Source organism: Cyprinus carpio, chromosome B10 (assembly GCF_018340385.1).
Source record: "Cyprinus carpio isolate SPL01 chromosome B10, ASM1834038v1, whole genome shotgun sequence".
In the NCBI taxonomy this organism is placed as follows: Eukaryota; Metazoa; Chordata; class Actinopteri; order Cypriniformes; family Cyprinidae; genus Cyprinus; species Cyprinus carpio.
The window spans coordinates 7,722,971-7,747,953 of NC_056606.1; the positions used below are offsets into that span (position 1 = coordinate 7,722,971).

General features: G+C 36.6%; 4 protein-coding genes across 6 annotated transcripts in view; 2 read left to right on the forward strand and 2 right to left on the reverse strand.

Annotated features, from left to right (window-relative positions):
• Window positions 1-9,114, forward strand: part of LOC109071181 (solute carrier family 35 member E4-like) — a 224,911-nt gene extending 215,797 nt beyond the window's left edge. For both annotated transcript variants that reach the window (XM_042732324.1, XM_042732323.1), the window contains one exon: window positions 8,359-9,114. In XM_042732324.1, coding sequence (XP_042588258.1) covers window positions 8,359-8,915 — 557 coding nt within the window. In that variant the 3' untranslated portion in view covers window positions 8,916-9,114. The remainder of the gene's footprint in view (window positions 1-8,358) is intronic.
• sftpba (surfactant protein Ba) overlaps window positions 1-24,983 on the reverse strand; it is a 226,829-nt gene that overhangs the window by 159,105 nt on the left and 42,741 nt on the right. The window lies entirely within an intron of this gene.
• LOC109054485 (cytosolic purine 5'-nucleotidase) overlaps window positions 1-24,983 on the reverse strand; it is a 595,585-nt gene that overhangs the window by 63,132 nt on the left and 507,470 nt on the right. The window lies entirely within an intron of this gene.
• LOC122138671 (smoothelin-like protein 1) lies at window positions 15,979-21,665 on the forward strand. The gene is made up of 8 exons (XM_042732332.1): window positions 15,979-16,041; window positions 17,643-17,771; window positions 17,880-17,959; window positions 19,344-19,478; window positions 19,583-19,647; window positions 19,729-19,852; window positions 20,326-20,477; window positions 21,071-21,665. The coding sequence occupies exons 4-8, from the start codon at window positions 19,446-19,448 to the stop codon at window positions 21,219-21,221; spliced, it is 525 nt and encodes a 174-aa protein (XP_042588266.1). The 5' UTR covers window positions 15,979-16,041; window positions 17,643-17,771; window positions 17,880-17,959; window positions 19,344-19,445; the 3' UTR covers window positions 21,222-21,665.

Here is a 24,983-nt window from a genome sequence, read left to right on the forward strand (position 1 = left end):
TAGCAAGGATGCGTGGTGGAAGGCAAAACAGAGGAAGAGGAAGAAGAGGACATAGGCGCATATCTGATGACATAAGGGCTACTATTGTAGACCATGTTGTCAATTATGGCCTTACTATGGCTGAGGCGGGTTGAAGGGTGCAGCCGAACATTGGCAGATCAACCGTGTCCTCAATAGTTCAAACGTTCCGAAGAGAGAACAGGTATGTCCACCAATGTACAGTGCACTGTTACTGTATATAAGCAGTATACTGTTTACTTCCTATAATGCTTCATATTACAGTAGTCCACTTGTATTTCACAGCATACAGAAATATACTCTATGCAGATACATACTGCACCTTACATGCACCCACCTGTATGTTTTACAGTAAAAATGTGTGTTTGCATAATTTTTGTCTATGTTAAAGTGTGCGATGCATCACTGGCATTTGTCCCCACATAGGACCGCAAGATTACCTCAAACCGGTGGCAGAGGACGCCTTTTCACACCTCAACAGGAGGAGGCTATTTGCACCATGGTCCGAGCAAACAATGCTATGAGACTCAGGGAAATACAAAGGACCATTATAGAAGACAACGATGTCTTTGAAAACATCCATACTGTTAGCATCTCAACCATCAGGTTGCTGCATAGAAACCAGATGAGTATGAAACAGCTGTACCGTGTACCATTCCAAAGGAATGAGGACCGAGTTAAGGAGCTACGGTTCCAGTATGTACAGGTAAAACATATATCTATGTAACTAATTTACAGCAACAATTTTATAGTGATACATAGTACAGTAAGGCATAAACTGCACACATTTCCATTGCTGTGGAAGGAACATGCAATATATGTACATTTTTTGTCACTCTTCCTCACCAAAACAAATTCAACTGTGTGTTCTGGGATATAGCGTATAATGGAGTTGGAATCAAGTGAAACCCTCTCTCACAACTTTGTATACGTGGATGAGGCTGGCTTCAACCTGACTAAATGCAGAAGGCGGGGTCGGAATGTCATCGGTCACAGAGCTACTGTGGATTTGCCAGGCCAAAGGGGAGGAAATATCACCATGTGTGCTGCTATTTCGGAGCATGGCGTCCTAACCCATATCCCACTTATAGGGCCATACGTGCTGCTATTTCGGAGCAACTTTTTAGAGACTCTCTACAGGGCTCTCATCCCTGATGATGAGAGGGGTCTATTTAGAGAGGATTTGCCAAAGTATGTGGTCATTTGTGATAATGTGAGTTTCCATCGATCAAACATCATAAGGCAATGGTTTGTGACCCACCCGAGGATGCTCATAGAATTCCTCCCACCTTATTCACCATTCCTTAACCCAATTGAGGAGTTCTTTTCAGCATGGAGGTGGAAGGTGTACGATCGTCAGCCACACACACACAGATGACCCTGCTGGCTGCAATGGATGCAGCATGTGAGGAAATCACTGTAGACGCCTGCAGAGGATGGATAAGGCATTCCAAAAGATTCTTTCCACGTTGCATTGGAAGGGAAAATATCCGGTGTGATGTGGATGAGAATATGTGGGCCGACAGACAGGAACGTCTGGATGTGTAGAGACAGCACTAGAACAGTGCTGCGGGCTATGTGGGCCGACAGACAGGAACGCCTGTGTTTCTTTCTAATTTAGTTTTTATTTTCCTTTGTGCCCCTTGTCTCTTACTGTAAATTATTTTGTTGTTTTCTTTCATAAAGTAGCACTAGTAAAAGCTGTAAAAAAAAAACAAAATCTCTTTTGTCTCTTTCAATCAATAACCACATACAGTAATATGTAAATGGTACTTTTGAAATTGATATATGCCATAGAAGTGCAGCCTTGTGCATTTTCAATACAGTAACTTTCATCCAAACTGTAGCCTAAGTTTACATTTGGTAATACTGTCAAAGTACACAGTTACATTGACAACATGCCTAAACATTTTGACGAGCTTGTTCGTGAACAATGACTCAATGACTTATCATTCTGATGGCACTGACATGATCGTTTGCATAAATATTTACTTTTGAGAGATGTACCAAGGATTTTTAGTGACTGACTTAGAAACATATCTATTGTTTATTGCAATTTGTACAAATTGTTCTGAGAAATGCACTTATTATTTTGCACATGTTAGGGATGATGTGAAAAACGCACCAAAGCGACTGAGAAAAACTGCTTCGTTTTAAACATAAAACACTGAATACTGATATTTGAAATGATTTAAAACATGAAAAAAACAACAGTCAAAGTGAGTCATTGAGATTCAACCGATTCATTCAAACGGCTGATTCATTCAGGAACAAAAGAGTGAGTCACTGAATCATTCATTCAACCAGTTTGTTCAAAAAGCTGCAAAACATTGCTGCGATCTTTGTTTGGAACTATTTTCTTTGGAAAAGTTTAGCAAAAACAGTCAATATTGTGTCTAAAATATAAGTTACTTAATGCTAACTTTATTAAACTTGTATAAAATGATTATTACATTTGTTGTCATGCTGATATCTGGAAAAAAAACATCACTCTTTGTGTGATATAGATTAGCTATATTAAATTATATAAATATAAAAAACATACAGAGACATTTTTGCCATCTACAATTTAAAATGCCTTGAATTTTGAGTTTTAATAGACTTAATAAATCACATGTGTGCACTCTCTGTGTGTGATTTTGTGATATAGCTACTCAATAATGTCAGATGGCACATCATTACAACAACACTTTACCATATTATCACAGATGATATACTGTATATCGCACACCCCAACCGCAACTTGACTGGAAAATTAAATGGACCGGGGTTGTGCCAGCACTTGGTTTTCACTTGACCAAAGAGTCTAACTTGCAAGCACCAGACCACTGATTCGTCAAACCTGCTTTCTTGCAGTCTGTGTTCTTCCGACTTTATTTTGTGGTTAGAAATGAATATGTTTCGGGGAAATGTATCGCAGTAGAAGTTACATTTTAATTAGGAAATGTAGTCGAGTAAAAGTGAAAGTTGAAACGTGAGTGAAAAAACTCAAGTAAAGTACAGATACTCCCAAAAAATACTTAAGTACTGTAATGAAGTATTATTACTTTGTTACATTACACCACTGCTCTCAGGCCCTCCAAGATGTAGATGAGATTCTGGATGCTCTGCAGTGAATGGGTGCCGTCAGAATGAGAGTCCTAACAGCTGATAAAAACATCACAGTAATCCACAACACTCCAGTCCATCAATTAACGTCTTGTGAAATTAAAAGCTGTGTGTTTGTAAGAAAACAAATTAATAATTCTAAGAAACAATCAAAATATGAATCCATAATTTGCTTCTTCCAGTAAAATTTTTGTTTAGACCTGTTTTTGACTCTTTGGTCTGTACATAATTCTCTCCTGATTCAGATGATAAGTCTTTTTTCGCATGAAAAACAATATTATGGATTGTAGGCTTGTGATGTTTTTGTCAGCTGTTCGGGCTCTCATTCTGACGGCACCCATTCACTGCAGAGCATCCACTGGTGAGCAAGTGATGTAATGCAAAAAATTTCCAAATCTGTTCCTAGGAAGAAACTACTTGAATTGCCTGAGGGTGTGTACATTTTCAGCAAATTCTTATTTTTGAGTGAACTATTCCTTTAATAACCAAAGAAGCTAAAATGAAATGAGGAGAAAATAAAAGGCTATGGTTATTTTATATAGCCATATAGCATATAGAAAACGATACACCTGTTATTAACGAAACAAACAAGCACTCTTCGAGGTGTTCAGGGCTTCAGGCATACTTTATAAAAGCGAGTGTCCACGTGCCAGCAGCAGCACGCGATGGCTCGCTGTGTTCAGACGCTTCGATGTGACGTATAGTGGAGGTTGTTTTCTGAGAGCAGGATATAATTAAACACATCTAGCTTCAGCCGTGCGGGGATAAGGTAAGAGACCAGGGAAATACGGTTGTTCTTATTGGACATGGTGAATACTGATGAATCGGGCTCTGTTTAATGTGGTATTATACTGTGTTGACGCGGACCGATGTGTTTATATCCTCTGTAAGAACGCTAAACGCCTGCGTGAGGTCTACGAGAGTCATTCATCATCAGCATTTACGTTAGAAGGAAACGTTTTGCTCTCATGATTCACTGGACGTGACTGTTAGCGTTACTACGATGTGCTGATCAAGACAAGTGCAGCCTTAGTAGTGGATAAGGAATATACAGAATACACAAAGGTTTTGGCTTGAACAACCTCCATGAATATAACATTTACAAACGGGACAGAAAATGATGCTGCGGTGACTAGACGTCATCGACCAGCGCCATATGTACGACCTCAGTTCATGCAGGTTAATGTTGCTTTATTATAGTTCGGACTGACAAACAATGTGATTATTGGTAAATTTAGCTGGGCACCCCATGACGGGATCCTGGATGAAATAAGCCTCTATAGCGGACCACAAAGCGACCATTTGCTGCGCTGTCAAGCTAAAAGCCACCGATCGACGAAAGCCTTGAGCGATTCCACTGTTTATCCAACATAGCCGTCATTTGTTTAGCATTTGCTTACAACGAACCATTTTAATATAGTATTTTGAATAAACTAGGTGTGACCAATCTAAAACCGGCAGCGGAACATGAGCCCATTTCTGATTGGTCGACTGGCTTATTATATTTTCCTACTGTGTGTACGGTGGTGGGGATTCATTGCAGTGACTCGAATCTTTTGAATCAAATGATTCATTCGCAAATGATTCTTTTAAAGGGGTAGTTCACCCACAAATGCCGGTTTCGCTCGAACAATTTGATTTAATGAATGGGTTCACTCAAATGTGTTTATATTTTAAAAAAAAATGTATATTTAAACATGTGTAAAATATTTTTTTTGGAAAATATTTTGTTTCTGTTATTTAAATATGTTTTTTTATGTGTTTATATTTTGAAAAATGTATATTGCATTTATTATTTATTTATGCATGTATTTACTCATTTAAATCTGTTTTTTATTTATATATATTTTTATTTAGTTTTAGTTATTATGATCTAAACTTCTTTCACTAAATATTAACACTTCTTGTGGCACCTGAAACCCCTGCGCAAGTGAATAAATTCGTTATAACATATTATTCTCACCATTTATACCATATTAAGAGTGGAATATCGGCAGAAATAGTAAAAGCAGTATGCCATTTCCAAGAATTATAAAAGATTCGTTCAAACGAACCGATTCCTTCGCGAATGAAACACCGCTACTGCTCATGCCCAAAATACGCTCCCAGGCCTTACGTCACAAATCAGTCCCACAACACATAATAACACGTGTAGACAAGCCGGGATGTTGTTTCTGTCCGCTTTCAAAACACACGGTTTGCTATAGTGGGGTTGAGTCAGGCAGGACATCACATCGGATTCAGTTCCTTCAACAGAGACTGAATGAATACTTCCGACTCGTCTAATAACGGCAACTGTGTTTGATGAGTGATGAGTGATGTATTAACGTTACGAGCTCAATATGTGTTTACCCTGCAGGTGCGAAGATGAAGCGAACATGATCAGTGCCGATGGCCCCTCCACCAAGAGCGAGGAGACCCGGGACGCGGGGACAGGAGGAGGCAACCCCCAAAATGCTGCACCTTATGTTCGTTGTGTCCGTGTGGCTGGTGACGGGCACCACCATATCCAGCCTCAACAAATGGATATTCGCCGTGTACAATTTCAGATACCCGCTGCTTCTGTCAGCCCTCCACATGCTGACGGCGATCGTGGTGGACTACGGACTGATCAAGTGCAGGATGATCCAGCACCGAGGCGCCGGAGAGCAGGATTTAACCACCAGCGCCAAATGCAAGGTGTTCCTGCTGAGCTTGACCTTCTGCGCCAGCATCGCGTTTGGCAACGTGGGACTCAATTATGTGCAGCTTTCGTTCGCGCAGATGATCTACACCACAACGCCGCTGTTCACGCTGGCTATTTCCACGCTGATTCTGGGAAAGCAGCACCCACATCCTGAAGTTTACACTGCGATGATGCCCATCTGTCTCGGGGCGTCCTTCAGCATCATGGGCGCGGTCCAGTTTCGACCAGATCGGCTGCCTGTTTGTGTTCGCCGCCACTATGTGTTAAGAGGCGTAAAAAGCATTCAACAAAGTATTTTTTTTTTTTTTTTTTTTTTATGTTTTATTAACCAGGGTAGAAAGAGAAATATTTAAATCAAAAACACAAAGGAAAGCAAAAATACAATAAACCAGTACAACACAACAATAACATAATAATAATACACAGTAAATAAATAAAAAAAACAAGAAAAAATTATATACAAGAGGAAAAGTGTGCTTTAATAAAGCTTTGAGAATGTTCGATTCATATAAGCGAACCGATTCGTTCGAACGATTCGATTTAATCAATGGTTAACTCAAATGTGTAATAACAGTTTTTTTTAGGTAAATGTTAAAACTTCTAAAGTGACATTTGTCTCATGTTCTGCTTTAAAATATTTAATTGGATATAAACAGCTTTTTTGTAAGATATAATCCAGTGAACACGAACTGGAAAATGTCATAAAAATGAATAGGTCAAAGTAACGTGTTCAGATTCCTAAACAAGGCAAGTGATTCATAACACCTTTCGAATCGGTTTGATTGAATCACCAAAATGAATCGGTTCACAAGAGCGATTTGTTCGCGAGTCGGATGACTAGTGCGCTTTCTCATAATTCTGATCAGTTTGACAATAAAAACCTGTGTTAATTTTTTTAGAAAGGTGTTTGAAGCTGTATCTAACTTAATCATCATTCAAAAAGCCACCGGCTGTTTTTTTTGACAAATGAAAATATTCTTAACTATGTAACTTCCTATTGTGTGTCTGAGTCAGAGAGGAGAAACGTCCTGCCTGCCAACAGCTGGCACATCCTGTTCTAGACACTCGCTGCTGCTTCTGTTGTTTTAACCAAGTAGCAAATGACCTCACAGTAACAGATAGGGATTGGATACTTGACTGTTTTTGATTTCTTAAAATGAGAGTCAGCTGAGCTCCATTAGTTAAGTGATTTCCTCCCTAGAAGAATTATGTATTTTCTTTGGGTTGATGGCATTGAGGAGTTAGAGGGGTGTGACCGGACTAAAGGCGAGTCTGCCGTTTACCTGTTTTTGTACACATTTAGTCTTTTTAGGACTACATATCTCGTCACATACAGCTGCAGCCATGTATGCTGATGTTATTCAATGCTAAGTGTGTGTCAAAGAAAATTCTTAGTCACTGTAGGATTACACAACAACCTACAGTTTGCATGCAACCTAAATGGGCAGTGCCTTGTTTTTAACAAAGTCAGCATTGTTTGTTGTTCTCCACAACTAAAGCTATGACTGGTCAATACTAGAAGGAACCAAGTGCATGTCATTGAGGCCAGATCGTATTATTATTATATTATTACTACTACTACTAATACTACTATTAATAATTATAATATTTTTAGTCTTGCTCAGGGTGTGATATTATTATTATTAATAATAATAACAATATTAATAATAATTATTTATTATTTTTGTAAACCCAGGGGGTGTAATAGTGAACGTTAATAAGAATGTAGAAATTTTAATGTATATGATTAAATATATAATTAAAATATAGCCTTGGTCAGGGAGCGATATTACTATTATTGTTATTATTATTTAATTAATTAAAAAAAACAGAAGGGGGATATTTGAACAAAAATGTGATTATGGAAAATTTAATGTAGAAGTTCAGACAATGTAGAAATAAAATTTAATGCATAATTTAAAATAATATAATTATATTATAAATATAATACATATTATTATAATTAATATAAAATATGGTACAAATACAGAAAACATGTTTAAACTGAATTAACTAAATTACATAGATGTTTAATAATGAATAATTGACTGTAAAGTTGTTTATACAATTTACAGGCCCCATGAGATATTAAGATTGAACATATTACTGCCATCCACTCCAACAAATTTGAATTAAATTGCAAAGAATGACAGTGCATTGGCTAAAGATAATTTTGCCAAATTATAACATAATATTAGTCTGATTACTCACCGCTCCACTTAAAAAACAATATTTAAATATATACTACATTTTTTGTAATTAATTTACTCACCCACCCACTTTGCATTCTTGGTCCAGGAGAGATACTCCATGTGGTATATCTAGGTCATCTGTTGGTTTTATATTTCAGTGGACTATTTTAGTTGTGACCGTTGCATCACAGAGGTTAAGGTTGTTTACTATATGCGTCACACTATATCTTAGCATGTGCTTCAGTAAATAACAATCCAGATGGCCAAGAAATGTGTGTCAGTGCTGAGCAACTACATATAGCAGTATAATAGCTAAACTAACACACTTTTTTTGTGTATATGATTAATTATCAGGCAACTTGCTCCAGGAGGAGAAGATCAACTCTGTCTTCCTACTGTATCTGATGGCCATCCCCAGCTTCTGCATCCTGGCCATCGCCGCCCTGGTTCTGGAGAACTGGGCCGCGCTGCAATCCCCTTTCCAGTATGACCACCACCTCTGGGGTTTCATCTTGCTCAGCTGCCTGGGCTCAGTGCTTTACAACCTGGCCAGCTGCTGTGTCATCACCCTGACCTCCGCTGTCACGCTGCACATCCTGGGCAACCTGAATGTGGTGGGGAACCTGCTGCTGTCCCAGCTGCTGTTTGGGCACGAGCTGACGGCTCTTAGCTGTGTTGGAGCTGCTCTCACCCTCTCAGGCATCATCATCTACCAGAACTCAGAGATCATCGTAGCTTACATCGACACACGGAGAGCCAGGACACCAACCAGTGGCAGTGGAGAGGACGTGGTTTGTGTTAACGAGAATGATTCGAACATATCAAAGACTCCAGAGGGAGAATCATCTGCAGAAGCAGCGCAAGAACCTAACGAGAGGACAGAGAATCAGGTTCATGAGAAAATGGACTGAAGTGACTTAAAGGCTGTTCCAAAACCTAGTGAACTGCTGTCTATAGCCAAACTCCTGACTTTACAAGTACAAGGAAAGTGAAAAGTGGTCATGGATCTCTTTGGTCCACTACCACTTTCATTAGATGGAAAAGAGAAGCTTTAGAAGTTTTTAGCCAGGGTTATTATAGTTAACTAAAACTTAACTAAAACCATAAAAACAAGCAAAAAAAATGTGCTCATTGAAATAAATGTTAACTAAAGTTTTTTTTTTTTTAGGTTGTTGCCAAAACTGAAATATATATACTAAAATGTACTAAAATAAAAATTAAAAACAAATAAAAACATAATTATAAAGTCGTATTTGAAAAAAAAAAAAAAAACCTAAAAATTCTAAAAACACAACAAAATTACTAAAAGCCTTGTGGGCAGTGTGCCGATATATATAGCACCATTGCGCTACTGGCGTCCCGAGTTCGAATTCCAGCTGGAGGACCTTTCCGCACCGGTCTCTCTCTCTCTCTCTCTCTCTCTCTCTCTCTCTCTCTCTCTCTCTCTCTCTGACTTCGCTTCCTGTCTAATCTTTAAAAAAATAACAATGAAAAATATAAAAATAAAAACAGAAAACGACCCTCGTAACCAAGTAACCAATCTGGAATGCTTTACATTGGCAGCAATTTTGTTTATGACACAAACAGCACTCGTGACACAAAGCGCACAAGAAACTCACCTCACAAGTGATTTTAAAGCCCGAAGTATGCTCTGTATACGTGGCCATTACAAAATTTTGTCCTGGTCGTGTCTGCTTTGTTTTTTTCCGAGACGTGATAAATAGTTTTGCTCGTGTTTAAACTAGAATATAGTGTATTGCTTTCCCTTCACACAAGCACTCGTCAGCATGGCCATCTATTGTTGTTGCTGTGTGTTTGTTGTTGTTGTCTATTTTTTTATTTTAAGGTTGCCACCTTGTGGAAAAACTAATTAGTGCAAAAAAATTTCAAGATGCACATGTGAGTTGAGCGTACAGAGCATGCGCAATTAGAAAAATCTATCTGCACACATACAAACCAAAGTATACTTTGGGCATAGAGTTTGGCATTAGCATGTTGCAAAGCTAACACTGTGATACTGTAATAAGCAAAATACAAAGCACACCAATACTGGATAAAATAGTCTATTTTTAATTCAATTGAACTGTTTTATTGATACTTTTCATTTTGAATGAATTAAGTATATTGACATTCAATGTTTGCAATATCTATGATGCCAAATAAATGCAGTCTTACACAGACAGTTCACTAGGTTTTGGAACAGAAGACTGAGCATCATCCAGTGTTAGCTTGTTTAATATGGAGTTTGATTAGATACGAGGTGTCCTGGATGGCGGTAGTGATGATGGTGATATTGGAGGTGTAGTTTTCCCCAGTACCTCCTCACTGTGCCAATATATTTAATTTCAGTCATCCTTTCAGTGGAGAAGCACCATCTACCAGGGCTCTGAGACTGACTGACTGACTGAGCACATGCCTTTTTTAGCAGATGCCGACGGCAACAGTTTGTCTGATTTTATTACCTCCGTTTTGCCAACACACGCTTATAAGTGCGTGTGAACTCCTGCATGAGCCTCGGGAACATCGCCAGTATCCTGCCATATTCATTCTGTGACTGTGTGTCTATCTAATGCACTGTGAAATACAACTGCTCCGTTTGCTCTGGTCCTCTTTAGCTGTTACTGGACTTGTTGCCACTTTCTGAATACTAGAGACAGACACACAAAAAGAAACATAGGAATAATGTATTTTTAGATACTGTAACTCAGCCGTCTTGATTTGGTGGTATGGGACGGTGCTTTTAGGGCAGCTTTCTGTAGGATGCCATGTTTAAACAAATATCCATTGTTTGTTACAGCACTATCAGTTTTCATCTTGTTTATGTTTACATAATGGAGACGAGCAAGATTACTGGCTCCTTACTTGGGTTCACGTTTATTCAGCTTGGTGCACTATTCAGAAACTTTCTTTCCAAGATTGATTGTTTTTTTTGTTTTTAAGTAAAATTTGATCGGGCATGTTCCTGGCGAGCTTGACTGACATTCACCCGAAGTAACAGCTGAGAACATTTTTTTAAATATATAATGTTATGAAAAGGTAGGCAGGTTTAAACTGGTGCCTCTTATGTAATTCCCAGTGCAGGCAATTATGAATAGCTATCTCTAAGGAGTCTCAAAACATCTTTAGCACACTATAATCTCTAAGGAGAAATCAAAATGATATTTTTCTCTCTCAGTGTCCTCTTCACTAATCCTCCACTAAAGGCTTCCTTGCTCGTCTCCTCTAATAAGATTAATGTGGGTGCTCATCGTTTTTCATTAGTTTCTTGATGGATTTGTTTTATTGATGCCTGCTGGACAGTATTATTTCCCCTCCACTTTGATTTGTGTGTTTTGATGCTGTTACAAAAAAAAAAAAAAATGGACAAAAACTAACAGAGGTTATAGATCTAGGTACAGAGCAAGATCATTCCCTCGAAGAGTTTGGTTGCCATCTGCTGGATAGAAAGTGGATTTGCATTTATTATTATGACTTCGTTTATAACTGAATTGAAGTGCATAAGATAGAAATAGAAGGCAGTTTGCCTTTTTCCCAGCATGATGGGAATTCATAGCTGGGGTTTAGTATGACATAACAACACACTCACACCATTTTTGGGTTCTTAGATTTGGCTAACTGGAAATGAATGAGGATGTGAATGTATCTCAGTGGGTGTTGACGTTTAGGCAGTCTTATGGAGCCATGATAAAAGCCTACACTGACTCAAGTGTGCCTACCTGAGGGCTGATTTCATTAGGAAACACCAGCCTTTCAAGCTTTATTTATTAAGGTCTCAACTGTCCATTCATGCTTCGGTGTTAGCACTCATTACTTCACTTCTAGTGAGCAGCATCATAGAAAAAGCATCACACAAGATCAATATTATTTTGTTGTAATCCATTGTTAAGGGTGGTATATTTGAAATTTACTCAAGGGGGCCCTAACACTTCTATTAATCGGCTGTGCAGGTAATGGTTAATGGCCTATGGTCATGATTTCAAAATGGCCCATTAAACAGCCTACCTGTCCGGTTACTGTTGATCAACAAAATCCAGTTATTTTCAGCAGGGACTGGTTGGGAAATTCTTCATGCATATTCACCTCCCTGCACCAACAGAAAGTTGATTTGTTTAAAGGTGACATGAGTGTAAACTCTGCTTCGTACATCGCTTTTTCTCTGAAGTTTTTCTAAAGTGACTGCACCTTATCACTAAACGCGACACTGCATATTCATACTGTATAATGTTTGTCCAGTATCTCTGTACCACAAGCACAGCAGTTAACTGCAATTAGTATACAAATGATTATCAACAGAATGAAAGCAATGTTTCTGACTTTTTACTCTTCGCCATCAAACATGAGGGGAGGGTTGTCAGATAAATACCTCAGATGTTATTGCTTATTCCTGTGATGGCATTTGTTGACATTTTACTGGGTCACTAATGTACTGGATAATGTTTTGAATGCTAAGATCTCTGAACATAGAGTGACAGTCGTGGTACTGATGGTTTTGATGGGTCTTTTATTGGTTGCAGCGCAAAATTGCACTGACGATTTGCATAACTGTATGGCTCCTGTGTATATATGGTTTTTGATGTCAGCAAATATCAGATGTATATGCTTATTTTATTATATTTATGTATTTTACAATCATGGAAAGTTGTTAATATACTGGTACAAAAAACAGTCTCATGCCTTCTGCTGTCACACGTCAATATAGTAGCAGCATGCTATTTTAGTATTAGCTAGCAGTGTGCTAAAATTTGTTAGAAATATGTTAGAAACATGTTAGCAACAGCGAAAACATGTTAGGAATGTGTTAAAATATCCTAACAACATGCTAAAACATGTTATATGGATGTGTTAAAACATGATAGATACATGCTAGCAACATAAATCATACTATAAACGTGTAATAATGAATAATGTTAGCAATGTGTTGAAATGTTAGAAATATGTTAAAACATGATAAAAATGTAGAAATATGGTAGAAAATGTGTTAAAACATGCTAGTAGCATGTAAACCTTAGAAATATGCTAAACCATGCTAGATACATGCTAGCAAAATAATACTAGTAACATGTTAAAACATGTTAGCAATGTGTTGAAATATTGGAAATATGTTAAAACATGCTAAAAATGTAAAAACGTGGAAGCAATGTGTTAAAACATGCCAGCAGCATGTTAAAACATTGGAAATATGCAAAAACATGTTATGAATGTGTTAAAACCTGCTAGAAACATCTTAAAACATGTTAGCAATGTGTTTAAAATATGCTAGCATGATAGTGTTCTAGTATAGCCTGAAATTTTTTCCTGTTTAAAAATAAATAAATAAAAAATACTGTTCGAAACTTAAAATGGAAGTGAAAGGGGATATGCTAGCATGGGGGGGCCATTTAAAATGCTATTTACATAGCTTAGCAAACACTATGCATGTTAACAAAATTTCACTTACCAATCTTTTTTGTGTGAAGCTATATAAAAATGTACAATTTTGTTGGTGTCACAACCAACAAAAGGCGGACAAAGTGCACAACTCAATTACTTGAGTGAAAGTACAGATACTGCTGGTCAAATATTACTCCATTACAAGTGAAAGTTGTAAAGACAGATTTTTACTTAAGTAAAAGTACAGAAGTACTTGCATTTAAAAGCAAAATTTAAAAAAAGCTAATTTCTTTTTTTTTATGTCAACGCACTGTTTTATTACTGTTGTATGTAATACTTGCAATACCTTATGCCTCTGAAGCAACTTACAATACATTACGCCTACTGAATACACTGACTGGCTTGTAGTATCTTTGGAATTAAGAGCTTTTAGAAAGTTAAAAACCTATAGAAATTAAACAAGTGAGTTGACGATAAAAATAAAAAATGTATTTAACACTCCTACCCACCGCCACAAAACCAGTATGGTAGTGATCTCAGATCACAGCTCTGGCAGTGTCTACACACATCTATGTGTAGCCATTCATCCACATTTGAACTGAGTGGATAGTGAAACTGTAAGAAAAAAAACCCAAAATCAAATCTGCTTTAAACTCCGGCAACACAACTGTAGCTGTATAACTTTACAAAAGCAAAACTGCTTTAACCAAAAAAGCAAAACAGCAAGATTTATTTTAACAGCAAAAACAAAAATTTCAAAAATGCTCTCTAATTGCTCTGGCGGGGACTTTGATGTCATACACACGACCGGCCTTTACAGTGCTGCTTCAAGTCAAAAAGTTTTGTTCAGAGACGCACAACAGTTGTTCTGTGCTTTATATATATTTTCATTTACACAATTTAGCAAAAATCAGACAAAATCTGACAATATTATGTCTAATAAATACTGTATCACAATATTAACTTCTTCTTATTATTGAATTGTTGTCAGTAAATATCACATTTGCAACTGGTCATGTTCAAAAAAGACTGGGAAATCACATCACCTAACCCTACAAGAGTGATTACTTATAAGCTGTCAAAAAAAAGTCACATGTTAGAGAAGAAAAAAATCACCCACTGACTTTCAAAGCTGCTACATATTAACAACTTTCTACTTCGAGGACTTTAATAGAAATGTAGTTGAGTGAAAAGTATGATATTTGGCTTTCAAATGTAGTGAAGTTAAAGGGATTCTCCAACCCAAAATGAAGATTTTGTCATTAATCACTTACCCCTTATGTCGTTCCAAACCCGTAAAAGCTCTGTTCGTCTTCGGAATACAATTTAGGATGTTTTAATCTATAAAGTCATGAGTTTCCAGAAAAAATTATAAATAATACAATAGTTATGCAATAAAGTGAAGTACAGATATTCAAAAAGTGTACTTAAGTACAGTACTCAAGTAAATGTACTTCGTCACTTGATCTGGAAAGCATCTGCAGTGTACAAACATCTGACAGACGTCGTCTGTAAGATCTCAGTTTTTAAATACATTCAAAACCCATACACATCTTAAAGACATCTAATAGACGTCTATTTGACATCTGATAGGAAACGTCCTATAAACCTATTGCAGACGAGCAAATACTCTAAAAATATGTCTTGCAGATGTAAATGAAGACATCAAATAGATGACCCTGTGATGTATGTGTGCTATCAGGGACTGTCGACTAAGCTTAACTTGTACTGAACTTTATATTTTCATTGAGATGACAGCAGCCAGTTTTGCACAGTTTAGCAAAATTAGCATTTCCTCCATGTTGAAAGTTATGAAACATTACATTGTAAGTGCCTTTGCATGACTCTGTCACTATAACAGCACCACTATTGTATAATTAGCCTAATATACCACATTAGTCACAATGACTCGTTGAACATCCAGTCTAAGTCAAGGTTTCCTTCTCCTTCACTGTTTCCATGTGTCATGCTAGCTGGTCTCTGCCAGCTTATGACCACAATCAGCCACCACGAGGTGGAGCCAAACACTCCTTTTTCATTACAAACGCCTCCATTATACTCTAATTGTGTGAATGTGAAAATGTACATGTGCCAATGACATTTCTACTGCGATGAGCATGTTTATGTCTGCATAAGAAAAAAAGGATGTGCCTGATCGGTGTAAACATGGAGGTGCTGCTAGGGCAACATCATTCTTATGCCTTAATAAGGCAGTATTCTCCATCTGTCCACTCATTCACTGTTTAGTTCTGCATAGCGCCAGGCCACCTGCTTATACAATCACTGTCAACACACAGCATGCTGGATGAGCACTGTTTATCTCAACGTTTTCTTTCCTCTGGTTTTCAAACATATAAATACTCCGAGGCCACTTTTGAAAGTGACAGTGTTATCGTCTGAGTAAAAACTGACGGTAAGGAAAGATCAGGACAAGCAGTGCCAAATACGTCACTAATACTAAATGTCCCATTCTGCTCTCTTTCCACTTTTTTCCCCTCGTCCCTTCAGAAGAGGGTGATGAGGGTCGGGGTGGGAGGGCTCTTACAGAGACTCTGAAAAACTCAGTCACTCCAGCATCTGAGTTGAGTTGAGTGTATGTGATCACACAGCTCACCTTTCTACATCAGACCACAAGACGTTTCCTCTTGGACAGCTGCAGTGAGATCGGTGAGCTTCATCTCTCTGTTTCTTATTTTACAAGAACTTTTTTGTTGTTTTTCTAATGAATTTCCATCCATCTTTCAGTGTAGTGATTGTGTGATTACCTAACAGCTATTAGACCAGTGTACAGTAAGTGCAAATTGTTTTTGAGCGGTTATATAAATTCTGCAGACATTATTATGTGTTATTAGGGTAAAACTGTATAATGGCATCCAGAGACAACATTATCTATTCTACTAGCTTCAGCCCACACATACTAACATACAACAGGATGAAAGTGTATCTGTATCTCAAAATGCTGACAGGAGCTTTTCTCAGAACCTAATTCATTTTCTGAGCCACTTTTGCATTGACTTTTGGTCTACACAGATATCAGAGTAGTTTAAGGCATTAGCTATGAACATGATCCACTAATGTTTGACAACTATGGAGAAATAGGATATGTCTGGGATATGGTGATGGGGGGAGATGGGAGAAATAATTATTTTTCAATGCTGTTGTGAGAGAACACAGAGTTTCTTGGGGGAATTTCATTCCCAAAACGCAATCATCTATTCCCTCGTTTAGTGGCCAAATTGGGTAGTTGTTCCCTCGTTTTAATCAAGTTACGCTGTCACCACAATTTAACTAAAATGAGGGAGCTGATTAAAAAATCATGGGAACAAATTAGTACAATGGAGCCATTATTTGCCTACGTCAAGGGAACAAATATGGGAATAAATGCTTAAGTTGTGGCCACAATTTATTTATTTATTTTCACGCCATGTATAGAGCTCTATACTTTTGTGAGCGAATGCAGCAGTTTTTGGGGGGATGCAATAAATAAGAACAAACATAGTTTCATGAACAAGTTTATATATATATGGTTTAATATTTTTTAATTAAAAAACACTCTTTTTTGATATTTTCTGTCAAATAGATAGTTCACACATAAATAAAAATGATATCTTCATTTACCATTTGTCTGGGATCTTCTTTCCAAAGAAAAAAGAAAGTCATACATGTTTGGAACGATGTGAGAATGATGACAGAATTTTCATCCCTTTAATTGTCTAAATATTTTTGGGGGCCACTGTCCTCACTGCAAAGAACTATGGGAAATATTCTCGAATCTAAAGCATGTTATTCCACAGATATCTTTGCCTTGAAGGTGTGGAACACATCCTAAAGCACTGGCTTATGTCAATGCCAACCAGCATGGTTTCTGTATATGCTGAGATGAATATTTGGACGTTGCCTTTGGATGTCCTTTTCTGCATGAACGGATGCAATGCCAGTCATCATTATGTGTGGCCTGAAGCAGCTTGACATTTAATATGTGAAAAAACAACCACACAAATATTTTTTAATGTAATCTGTTTGTTCAGAAGCCGCTCAAACCAATAATTTGGCTGCAGTTAATTAGACTAGCAATTTGTAGCTTCAAACAAGCCTCTTGGGGTTTCAAAATATCTCTGTACTAGTAGCTCTCGCACAAAGCATTCAGATAGAATCTCTTTCCTCTCAATTTTCCATAAACGTACTCCCTCATTCCCACGCACACATGAAGATACACACATCTCGTAACCTGGCTCCATCAACACCTCCTGTTCCTCCTTCTGTCCCAGCTGTCACTGAAGATGGAGGGTGAGAAGGGAACATTAGAGGCAGGTACCAAAGAGCAACCTGATATGACGGGTCCCCTGACAGCCGAACAGCTGGCAGCTATAGAGGATGAAGAGATCCTCAATAATATGGTAAGAGGGCAACTAATGGCACTACAGGCGCAGTGGGTTTGTAACCATGGTTTGTCTTAACCATATTCAGGGAAAGTGTTTTCCCTTCTTGTTCATTGCATGTACTAGCTAGATAAGGGCGGCTGTGGATTTTGAGGAGAGGAAAATGATCCGCGCTGCCATGAGAGAACTGCTGAAGAGAAAGAGGGGTGAGGACTGGGTCAACATCACATATTCAGTATATATGGTTCAGACATGGTCTGTTGGGTCTAATGTGCTTCCTGACATTATTTTAGGTGAATCTCACAAAACTTGTCAGGAATCTGCATTACATTTAAGTCAAAAGACATTAATATTTTTAGCAAAAAGAAAAAGAAGAATATTTTTACAACTATTACATTTTATTGTGACATTATTGTAAGTATAATTCATGCTTTTCTGTCTTTAGTATTTTATGCTAATTTTATTAAGTGGGGGAAAACGCATCTGGACAGGGCAATGCTCAACAGTGTCAATAAGATTTTTTGTAATACATTAATGCCACTTTTGGGTGGAAATGTGATAAAACTTGTGTGAAAATAATTTCATAAAGAATCCAGCCCCCCCATAGAAAATTCTCCTTCCCGTAATAAATCTGGACATTTCATTTTTGAGTTTATCTGTAATTCTCACTATTTCAAGTTTCATTATCTCATTATCATATTCATCATTATTAGTATTATCATACTGTTAAAACTTTAATGCAATGAATTTGAAATTAAGTTATAATACTACCATCATTTAAAAATACTTTATAAATCTCAATACTATATAATGATATAGGAAATAATAAATTAGGGGATTTTTGCATTACAGTAATAAGAATGAGAGTTTTTGTATCATTTAAAAAAATAATAAGTAGTGTCTTTTAACTGGCACAAAAATAATGCGGTACTAAGGCTCGAAAAAGGTACATTAGGTTTATATGTGGCGGTACCTTTTCAAAATGCACACCTTTGTACCTAAACAGTCCATATTGTTAATATGTACACAAAAGTGTACCTTTCTGAGAGTGAACAAAGCAAAATATCAAAGTAATAAAATAATGCAATTAAAACAGTTATTACTGTCTTAAGATCATTTTGCATTTATATAATAATAAATATAATTTTCAAGTTCACATATGAGTACCTTTATGTACATGTAATTAATTTTCAAGTTCACATATGAAATTTCAGCATCATTACTCCAGTCTTCAGTGTCGCATGAGCCTTCAGAAATCAGTCTAATATGCTGATTTGCTGTTCAAGAAATATTTCTTATTATTATCACAAACAATTTTTTCACTTTTGATCAATTTAATGAGTCATTGCTGAATAAAAGTATTCGTTTAAAAAAAATTAAAAAAATACTTAACCCTAACATTTGAACAGTAGTGTGTGAAAATAAGCCAGATATGTTCTTGAGAGGTTTCATGAGATTCCACCTTTAAGACTCCTTGCAATCAAACAAACAACCAAAGGAAGTACACTTAGGAAAACAAACTTCTGCTGTTATTTGTTAACTATTATTTCGTTTGTTTTTTTCTGAGTGAAACCTCTCTGTTTCTGTCAGAGCGGCGTGATAGAGAGCGGGCGGCCCGAATGGAGAACCTGCGTCAGCAGGGTGGTGGAGGAAAGACAGCTGCTGGACTGAATAAGGACCAGAAACCTGCTAATGGTCCGAGTGGTGCTCAGTACAATGCACACAGTGAGTGACCATCACTCATGACGCTCCGAACACTATGTACTTTTACTGCACTTGTATCTGCAAGGCTCTGATAACCTTTCACTTTTTACTTCACCTTGGTACAGGGACAGCTCAGGCAAAAATCATTTTCTCCACCAACCTCTACATCCTCTCCGAAAACTGTGGGCAGGTGAGTCATTCCTAGAGGCCTGACAGGATGACAGCGTGGGATGGTATCCCATTGACTGATTGTGTTGTTTTCCTCTTGAAGCCTGGCTCAGTCCCATGTGGCCAGGGTTAAAGTGCCGGGCAGCTCGGCGGTCGGGGGCCCAAATACCAAAGATGTCAAACAGATGCTGCTGGACTGGTGCCGGGTCAAGACTGAACCATATGAGGTGGGCCTGAAAGGACAAAATAAGATCAAATCAAACAGTTTCTGTTTTGCTACATGTCTCAGGCTCTGCTGGTCTCCCTGTGTGAATCTAATGGAAAGCTCCAGCCTCCAGGTCCACATTTTCACAACAAAATCTAAGGAAAATCAAACCTATTTAATTTAGGTTTAATTTTTACTTTTTAATTTTTTTTTTTTATTTGATTTTTGTAAATACTCAATTTGATTCCAAAAAACGGTATGTTTTTTATTCTAATTTTATTTTTATGTAAATCTGTATTTTTTTTTTATTTGCATTATAATACTGTAAATTAGGTGTGTGGTGGTGGGTGTCTTTTATCATTTAAATAATGCAAAAAACCTAATGGTACTAAAAATGGGCTTTGTTTTAGCAAAACACTCTTTTTTTATTTATTTATTTTTTATTCTTCACAGCTTTGTTGTGATTCTCCCTCTTATACTTGTTTCTATGTTTAGGGCGTGAACATCCAAAATTTCTCATCTAGCTGGGCAGACGGTCTGGCGTTTTGTGCCCTGGTGCACAGGTTCTTCCCAGAGGGCTTTGAATACTGCACTCTCGACCCCTATGATCGCAGGGCCAACTTTGAGAAGGCATTCAAGACTGCAGAGTAAGACACTATTTACTGCATCCACCTTTATGTCTCATAAAGAAATGTTCAGGACATACTCCCCCCCTCACCCCCACCTCCAAAAAGAAAGAAATAGTAAAAAATATATATAAAATTATCAAATAAAATAATATCATAATACGAAAGAAATATTATAATAATTATATACTATATTATAATTTTATATTATAATAGTAATAAATGCAATATATTTAATTGTTCAATATATTATTTAATGTAATTAATTTTATTTATAATAGATTTTCAATTATAACTAAATTATAATGTATTTAAATAAGTGTGTTTAATAATTTTTTATCGTTTTATTAATTTTCAAATGAACTTTTAAATTTTTTATCTTTTTTTTTTTTTTATCCAGGCACATTTTGTAATTAAATCCGCATAAATAATTTAATGAAGATATCACTATTGTAATGAGAAATGTGTGGTAAGCAGAGGAAATGTGCTTTAGGTATTTTGCACCAAAAATGTACTTGAGTGTTTTTAATATTTTTTTAATGCAAAAAAAAACCACAAACAAAAAAAAAACATAATGGTCCTAAAAATAGGCTTAAATTTCTTTATACGTGTAGGACACTAGCTGACTGTCCTCCCCTGCTTGACGTTGATGACTTGATGCGGATGCGAGAGCCAGACTGGAAGTGTGTGTACACGTATATCCAGGAGTTTTACCGCTGCCTAGCAGAGAAAGGCCTCGTCAAGACTAAAAAGAAGATACCATAGAAACTTTCACATTTCAAGCATTTTCACTGTAAATGACTACCGCTGACTACAAAAGGCACACAACATAGCCCACATGTGGCCTGACCTGACGCTTCTACCAAAGATCAGTCTATTATGTACTTGTGCTCTTCTCTGTTTCATACACGCATGCAGCGGATGAGGATTATAACCTGTGTGTTTTGTGCTTGGGTACAGCTGGGGCTCTGAAACCGTGCATTCCACTGAGATTACACATGCATTAATCTCAGTCTATGCTTGTGTGGAAGTGTGTGTGCGTACATGCGGATGGCTTTTTATGGTACTGCTACTCCCTGTTTTGAATGCGCTCCAGCACTGAGACACCAGGCTTATAAGGGCATGAGATCTAATGTGGAATTTATACTTAACCCAGATTTATCTTTTGTTTAAAAATATAGACGAGGGCACTTTTACTATTATATAAGAGTTCAGAAAAGAAAAACAAAGCCTTGAAAAATGTCTCTGTCGTCTCCTACAGAATATAAATGTCACCTGCTTTTGCTTGTACAGGGTGAAATATGACAGCTTGAATAGTTTTCGGTTTCTGTCATTTTGTTCAGGATCTGAAGTCCATCATACTAAGCGTTTGCTTGGTACTACAAAAATGACCCTAGAACTGCACTAAGAGAGATTAGATGCAATCAAACCTCTCACTCAGGGACAGACGGGCCCTTGAGGCCTGTAAGACGCCTGTAAGTCTTGTTTCAGAAGGCCAATGTTAATTTTCAAGTGCTTTTAAAATGTTCTCAACACTTTATTTGCTGCATGGCTAATGACTTAAGTGCACTTTAGATGTGTATTTTGAGCACTGATATTGGCACTTCTATTATAGCTAATAATGATATATTACAAAGTATGTTAGTATTATTATTTAGTGCTTTAAGTCATACAAGTACAATTTCTGTAAATCTGTATCTGCTTTGATTCAATTATGGGTGTTATTTTCCTCCCACAATGCCTCACCAAGTGTTATTAAATGTGATAATCTTCTCTGTGCATTTTTTCTATTTGCTGAAACACACACACACACACACACACACACAACACACACACACACACACACACACACACACATAATTCATTACTGGATTTAAGTGACAAAACAAATAATATCACAAAATTCATCAAATCAACTGCTATTACTTCACTGATGGTGGTGCTGTTATTTTCCCAATTAAATGACGTCACTTCCTGAAGGATTACGTAATTGGATTTTGTTAAAGGAATATTACAAAAAATAACAGGATAAAAGTGATATTGAGGACACACAGTAACATTAAAATATGAATTTATTACCAATTAAAACAATATTCTCACAAAAATATGTTTTGTTCGAAAAATCCCTGCAATAATTCTTAATAAACTGTCCACTTTTCAAGATAAAAATAAGTGCAGCAACTAGCGACATGACTTAAATGGCAATAGCAGTTCAAATAAAAGTCATGAATTGACTTTAAATCAAATTCTAAGTTCAAATAATAGTACTGTTGTGATAAAGGAAAACTAACTAGCCTAATATGATTTAATAAATGATAAAAAAAAATAAAGAAATACCTGCAATATTTTCTTAATAAATCCTTTCTTATAATTGACATGATAAAAAATGAAAAAACTATAGCCTTATATAATTCCCATGTTGTATAAATGATATTGAGGTCACAGTAAAATAAAACTATAAACTGACTGCCAATTAATACCATATTTACAGGATAATCAGTTAAATTAAATTTTTATGTTAATGTAATTTTGTTGTTTATTTTAAGGTTGCCTACAATGATTTCCATTTTAATAAGTTTATCTAATATATAGGTCTAAATGATGACAGGCCTACAGATATGTAAGTGACCTTAAGCATCAGGATCATTATTGATTGGATTGTGAGAATAGTTCTCGAGGGGTGTTGATATATGCGGTGCTGTCATGTTAATAATGCTACACGTGTGAGTGGACATTTTCATTCCGCTCGCGCTGATGCGGCTGATCTTCCGGCGCCTTGCGTCATTTTTAGTCAAACAGAGTCATTACTAGTCAAGTGTCTGTTGAGGATGTTTCACTCACAGTTTTCGCTGCCTTTCCTCATGTCCTCTTGGGACTGACGTATCCGCTCTCCATCACTCATCACCACACCGGTGGAAGCGTGTGTGTGTGTGTGTGTGTGTGTGTGTGTGTCCTGTAGAGACGCTCACATCACACATACTTGCGCCGGTGCAGAGAAACAGGACAGGTAAGAATTCTTTCGATATCAACTTAACTGTGCTTTTAAAACGAAATGTGTGTCGACGACTCAGTCAAATATGACCGGGGATAGTCTCTTACCGTGACGCTCGTCTGTTTGGAGCGTGAGAGATGCGCGTGACATCCTTCACCTCGAGACACTGCAGCGTATAAACAAGTGTCGTCGGACAAAACAACTTTAAAAAAAAGACCTAGCTTGTCTGTCAAAGAGACTCGCGTTCATTTCTCGCCATTTCCATAACGCAGATGTCCATTCCATCAGCTTGTGAAACGGTGAATTATCTGCTGACTCTGAATTGACCAGCGAGGACAGGTGACCTTGTTCATGAGAACGGCTCGTTAGGCGCGTGGCAGGCTTGTGGAAATGACGATTATTATACAGGCTGCTCGAGATGTTATTTGATGTCCAGCGGGATCTTTGAGATATTTAAATATTATTTTTCTTGCGACACACGACTACTCACTGATTCTTGAGACAAAACCGAATGAATTGAAAAGTTTATTAATTATTAGTATATGTAGCCTAATAATATTTTGTATTAATGTGTTCAGAATCATTGACTTCTTTGAGTAAAATCTCCTGCTTTTTCAGTTTTTTTTTTCACTATATATGTGTATTCATTCATCAGTCAGAATCATCTGATTAAAACATAATAGGCTATGTCCAATATTTATTATTAATAATGACAAATCCAGCATTCACTCAAATGAATAAATGTAAAGTAAGGATGGTTTCAAACTAAATAGTCTCTACCGTCAGACAAACATTTTTAATGTCTTGAGAAACTAATTTTGCATATACTGCAGACATGTTGTTTTCTTTTTATTACTAGTGAATAGGATGTAAAACTCACAATTAGGAAAGAGTTTTATGATTGTGAGCAAGAAAAAAAAATAAGAACAATTACTTAAAATTATATATAAATAGAAAGATATTTATAGATAAACCCCTCCAGAACCTGTGACCTTGTTTAACTCGTGTGAAATATGGCATGGTTTTTTTTTTTTTTTTTTTTTGTAGGCATTTATCTTTTTAATGACCTTTTGTGACAACATGCCCCAATAACATGTTACATTAAAACAATGAAGCACAAAGTAATTAATTAAACAGCAGAAGTGTAAAAGGTAACATAAATACCATCAACAAATAAATATTGTTACATTTTGTGAATATATATTTTTTCACTTGGCTCTGTTCAGCCATTGTTATAATTTGTCATCATTATAATTTTTTAATGATGACCTATTTTCATTATGCCACCCTATTACAGTGCACTAAATACTGTGTGACCATATATATATATATATATATCCTATATATATATATATATATATATATATATATATATATATATATATATATATAATATATGCATATGCATGTTTAGACTGGCCATGTTTGCTAAAACTCTGTTAGGAACGTTTATAGCATTTTCTAAGATTCTAAGTACTTGAGAAAGCCATTCTGTTTTTCTCACCGAAGATCTGTCCCAAGACACCAATGTGTAA

Bases quoted from the DNA above. Each gene is read 5' to 3' on its own strand.
- LOC122138671 (XM_042732332.1), top strand. From the start codon at position 19,446: ATGGTCCGAGTGGTGCTCAGTACAATGCACACA. The intron at 19,853-20,325 runs GTGGGCCTGAAA...TTCTATGTTTAG, and splicing joins TCAAGACTGAACCATATGAG to GGCGTGAACATCCAAAATTT. The intron at 20,478-21,070 runs GTAAGACACTAT...TTATACGTGTAG, and splicing joins AAGGCATTCAAGACTGCAGA to GACACTAGCTGACTGTCCTC.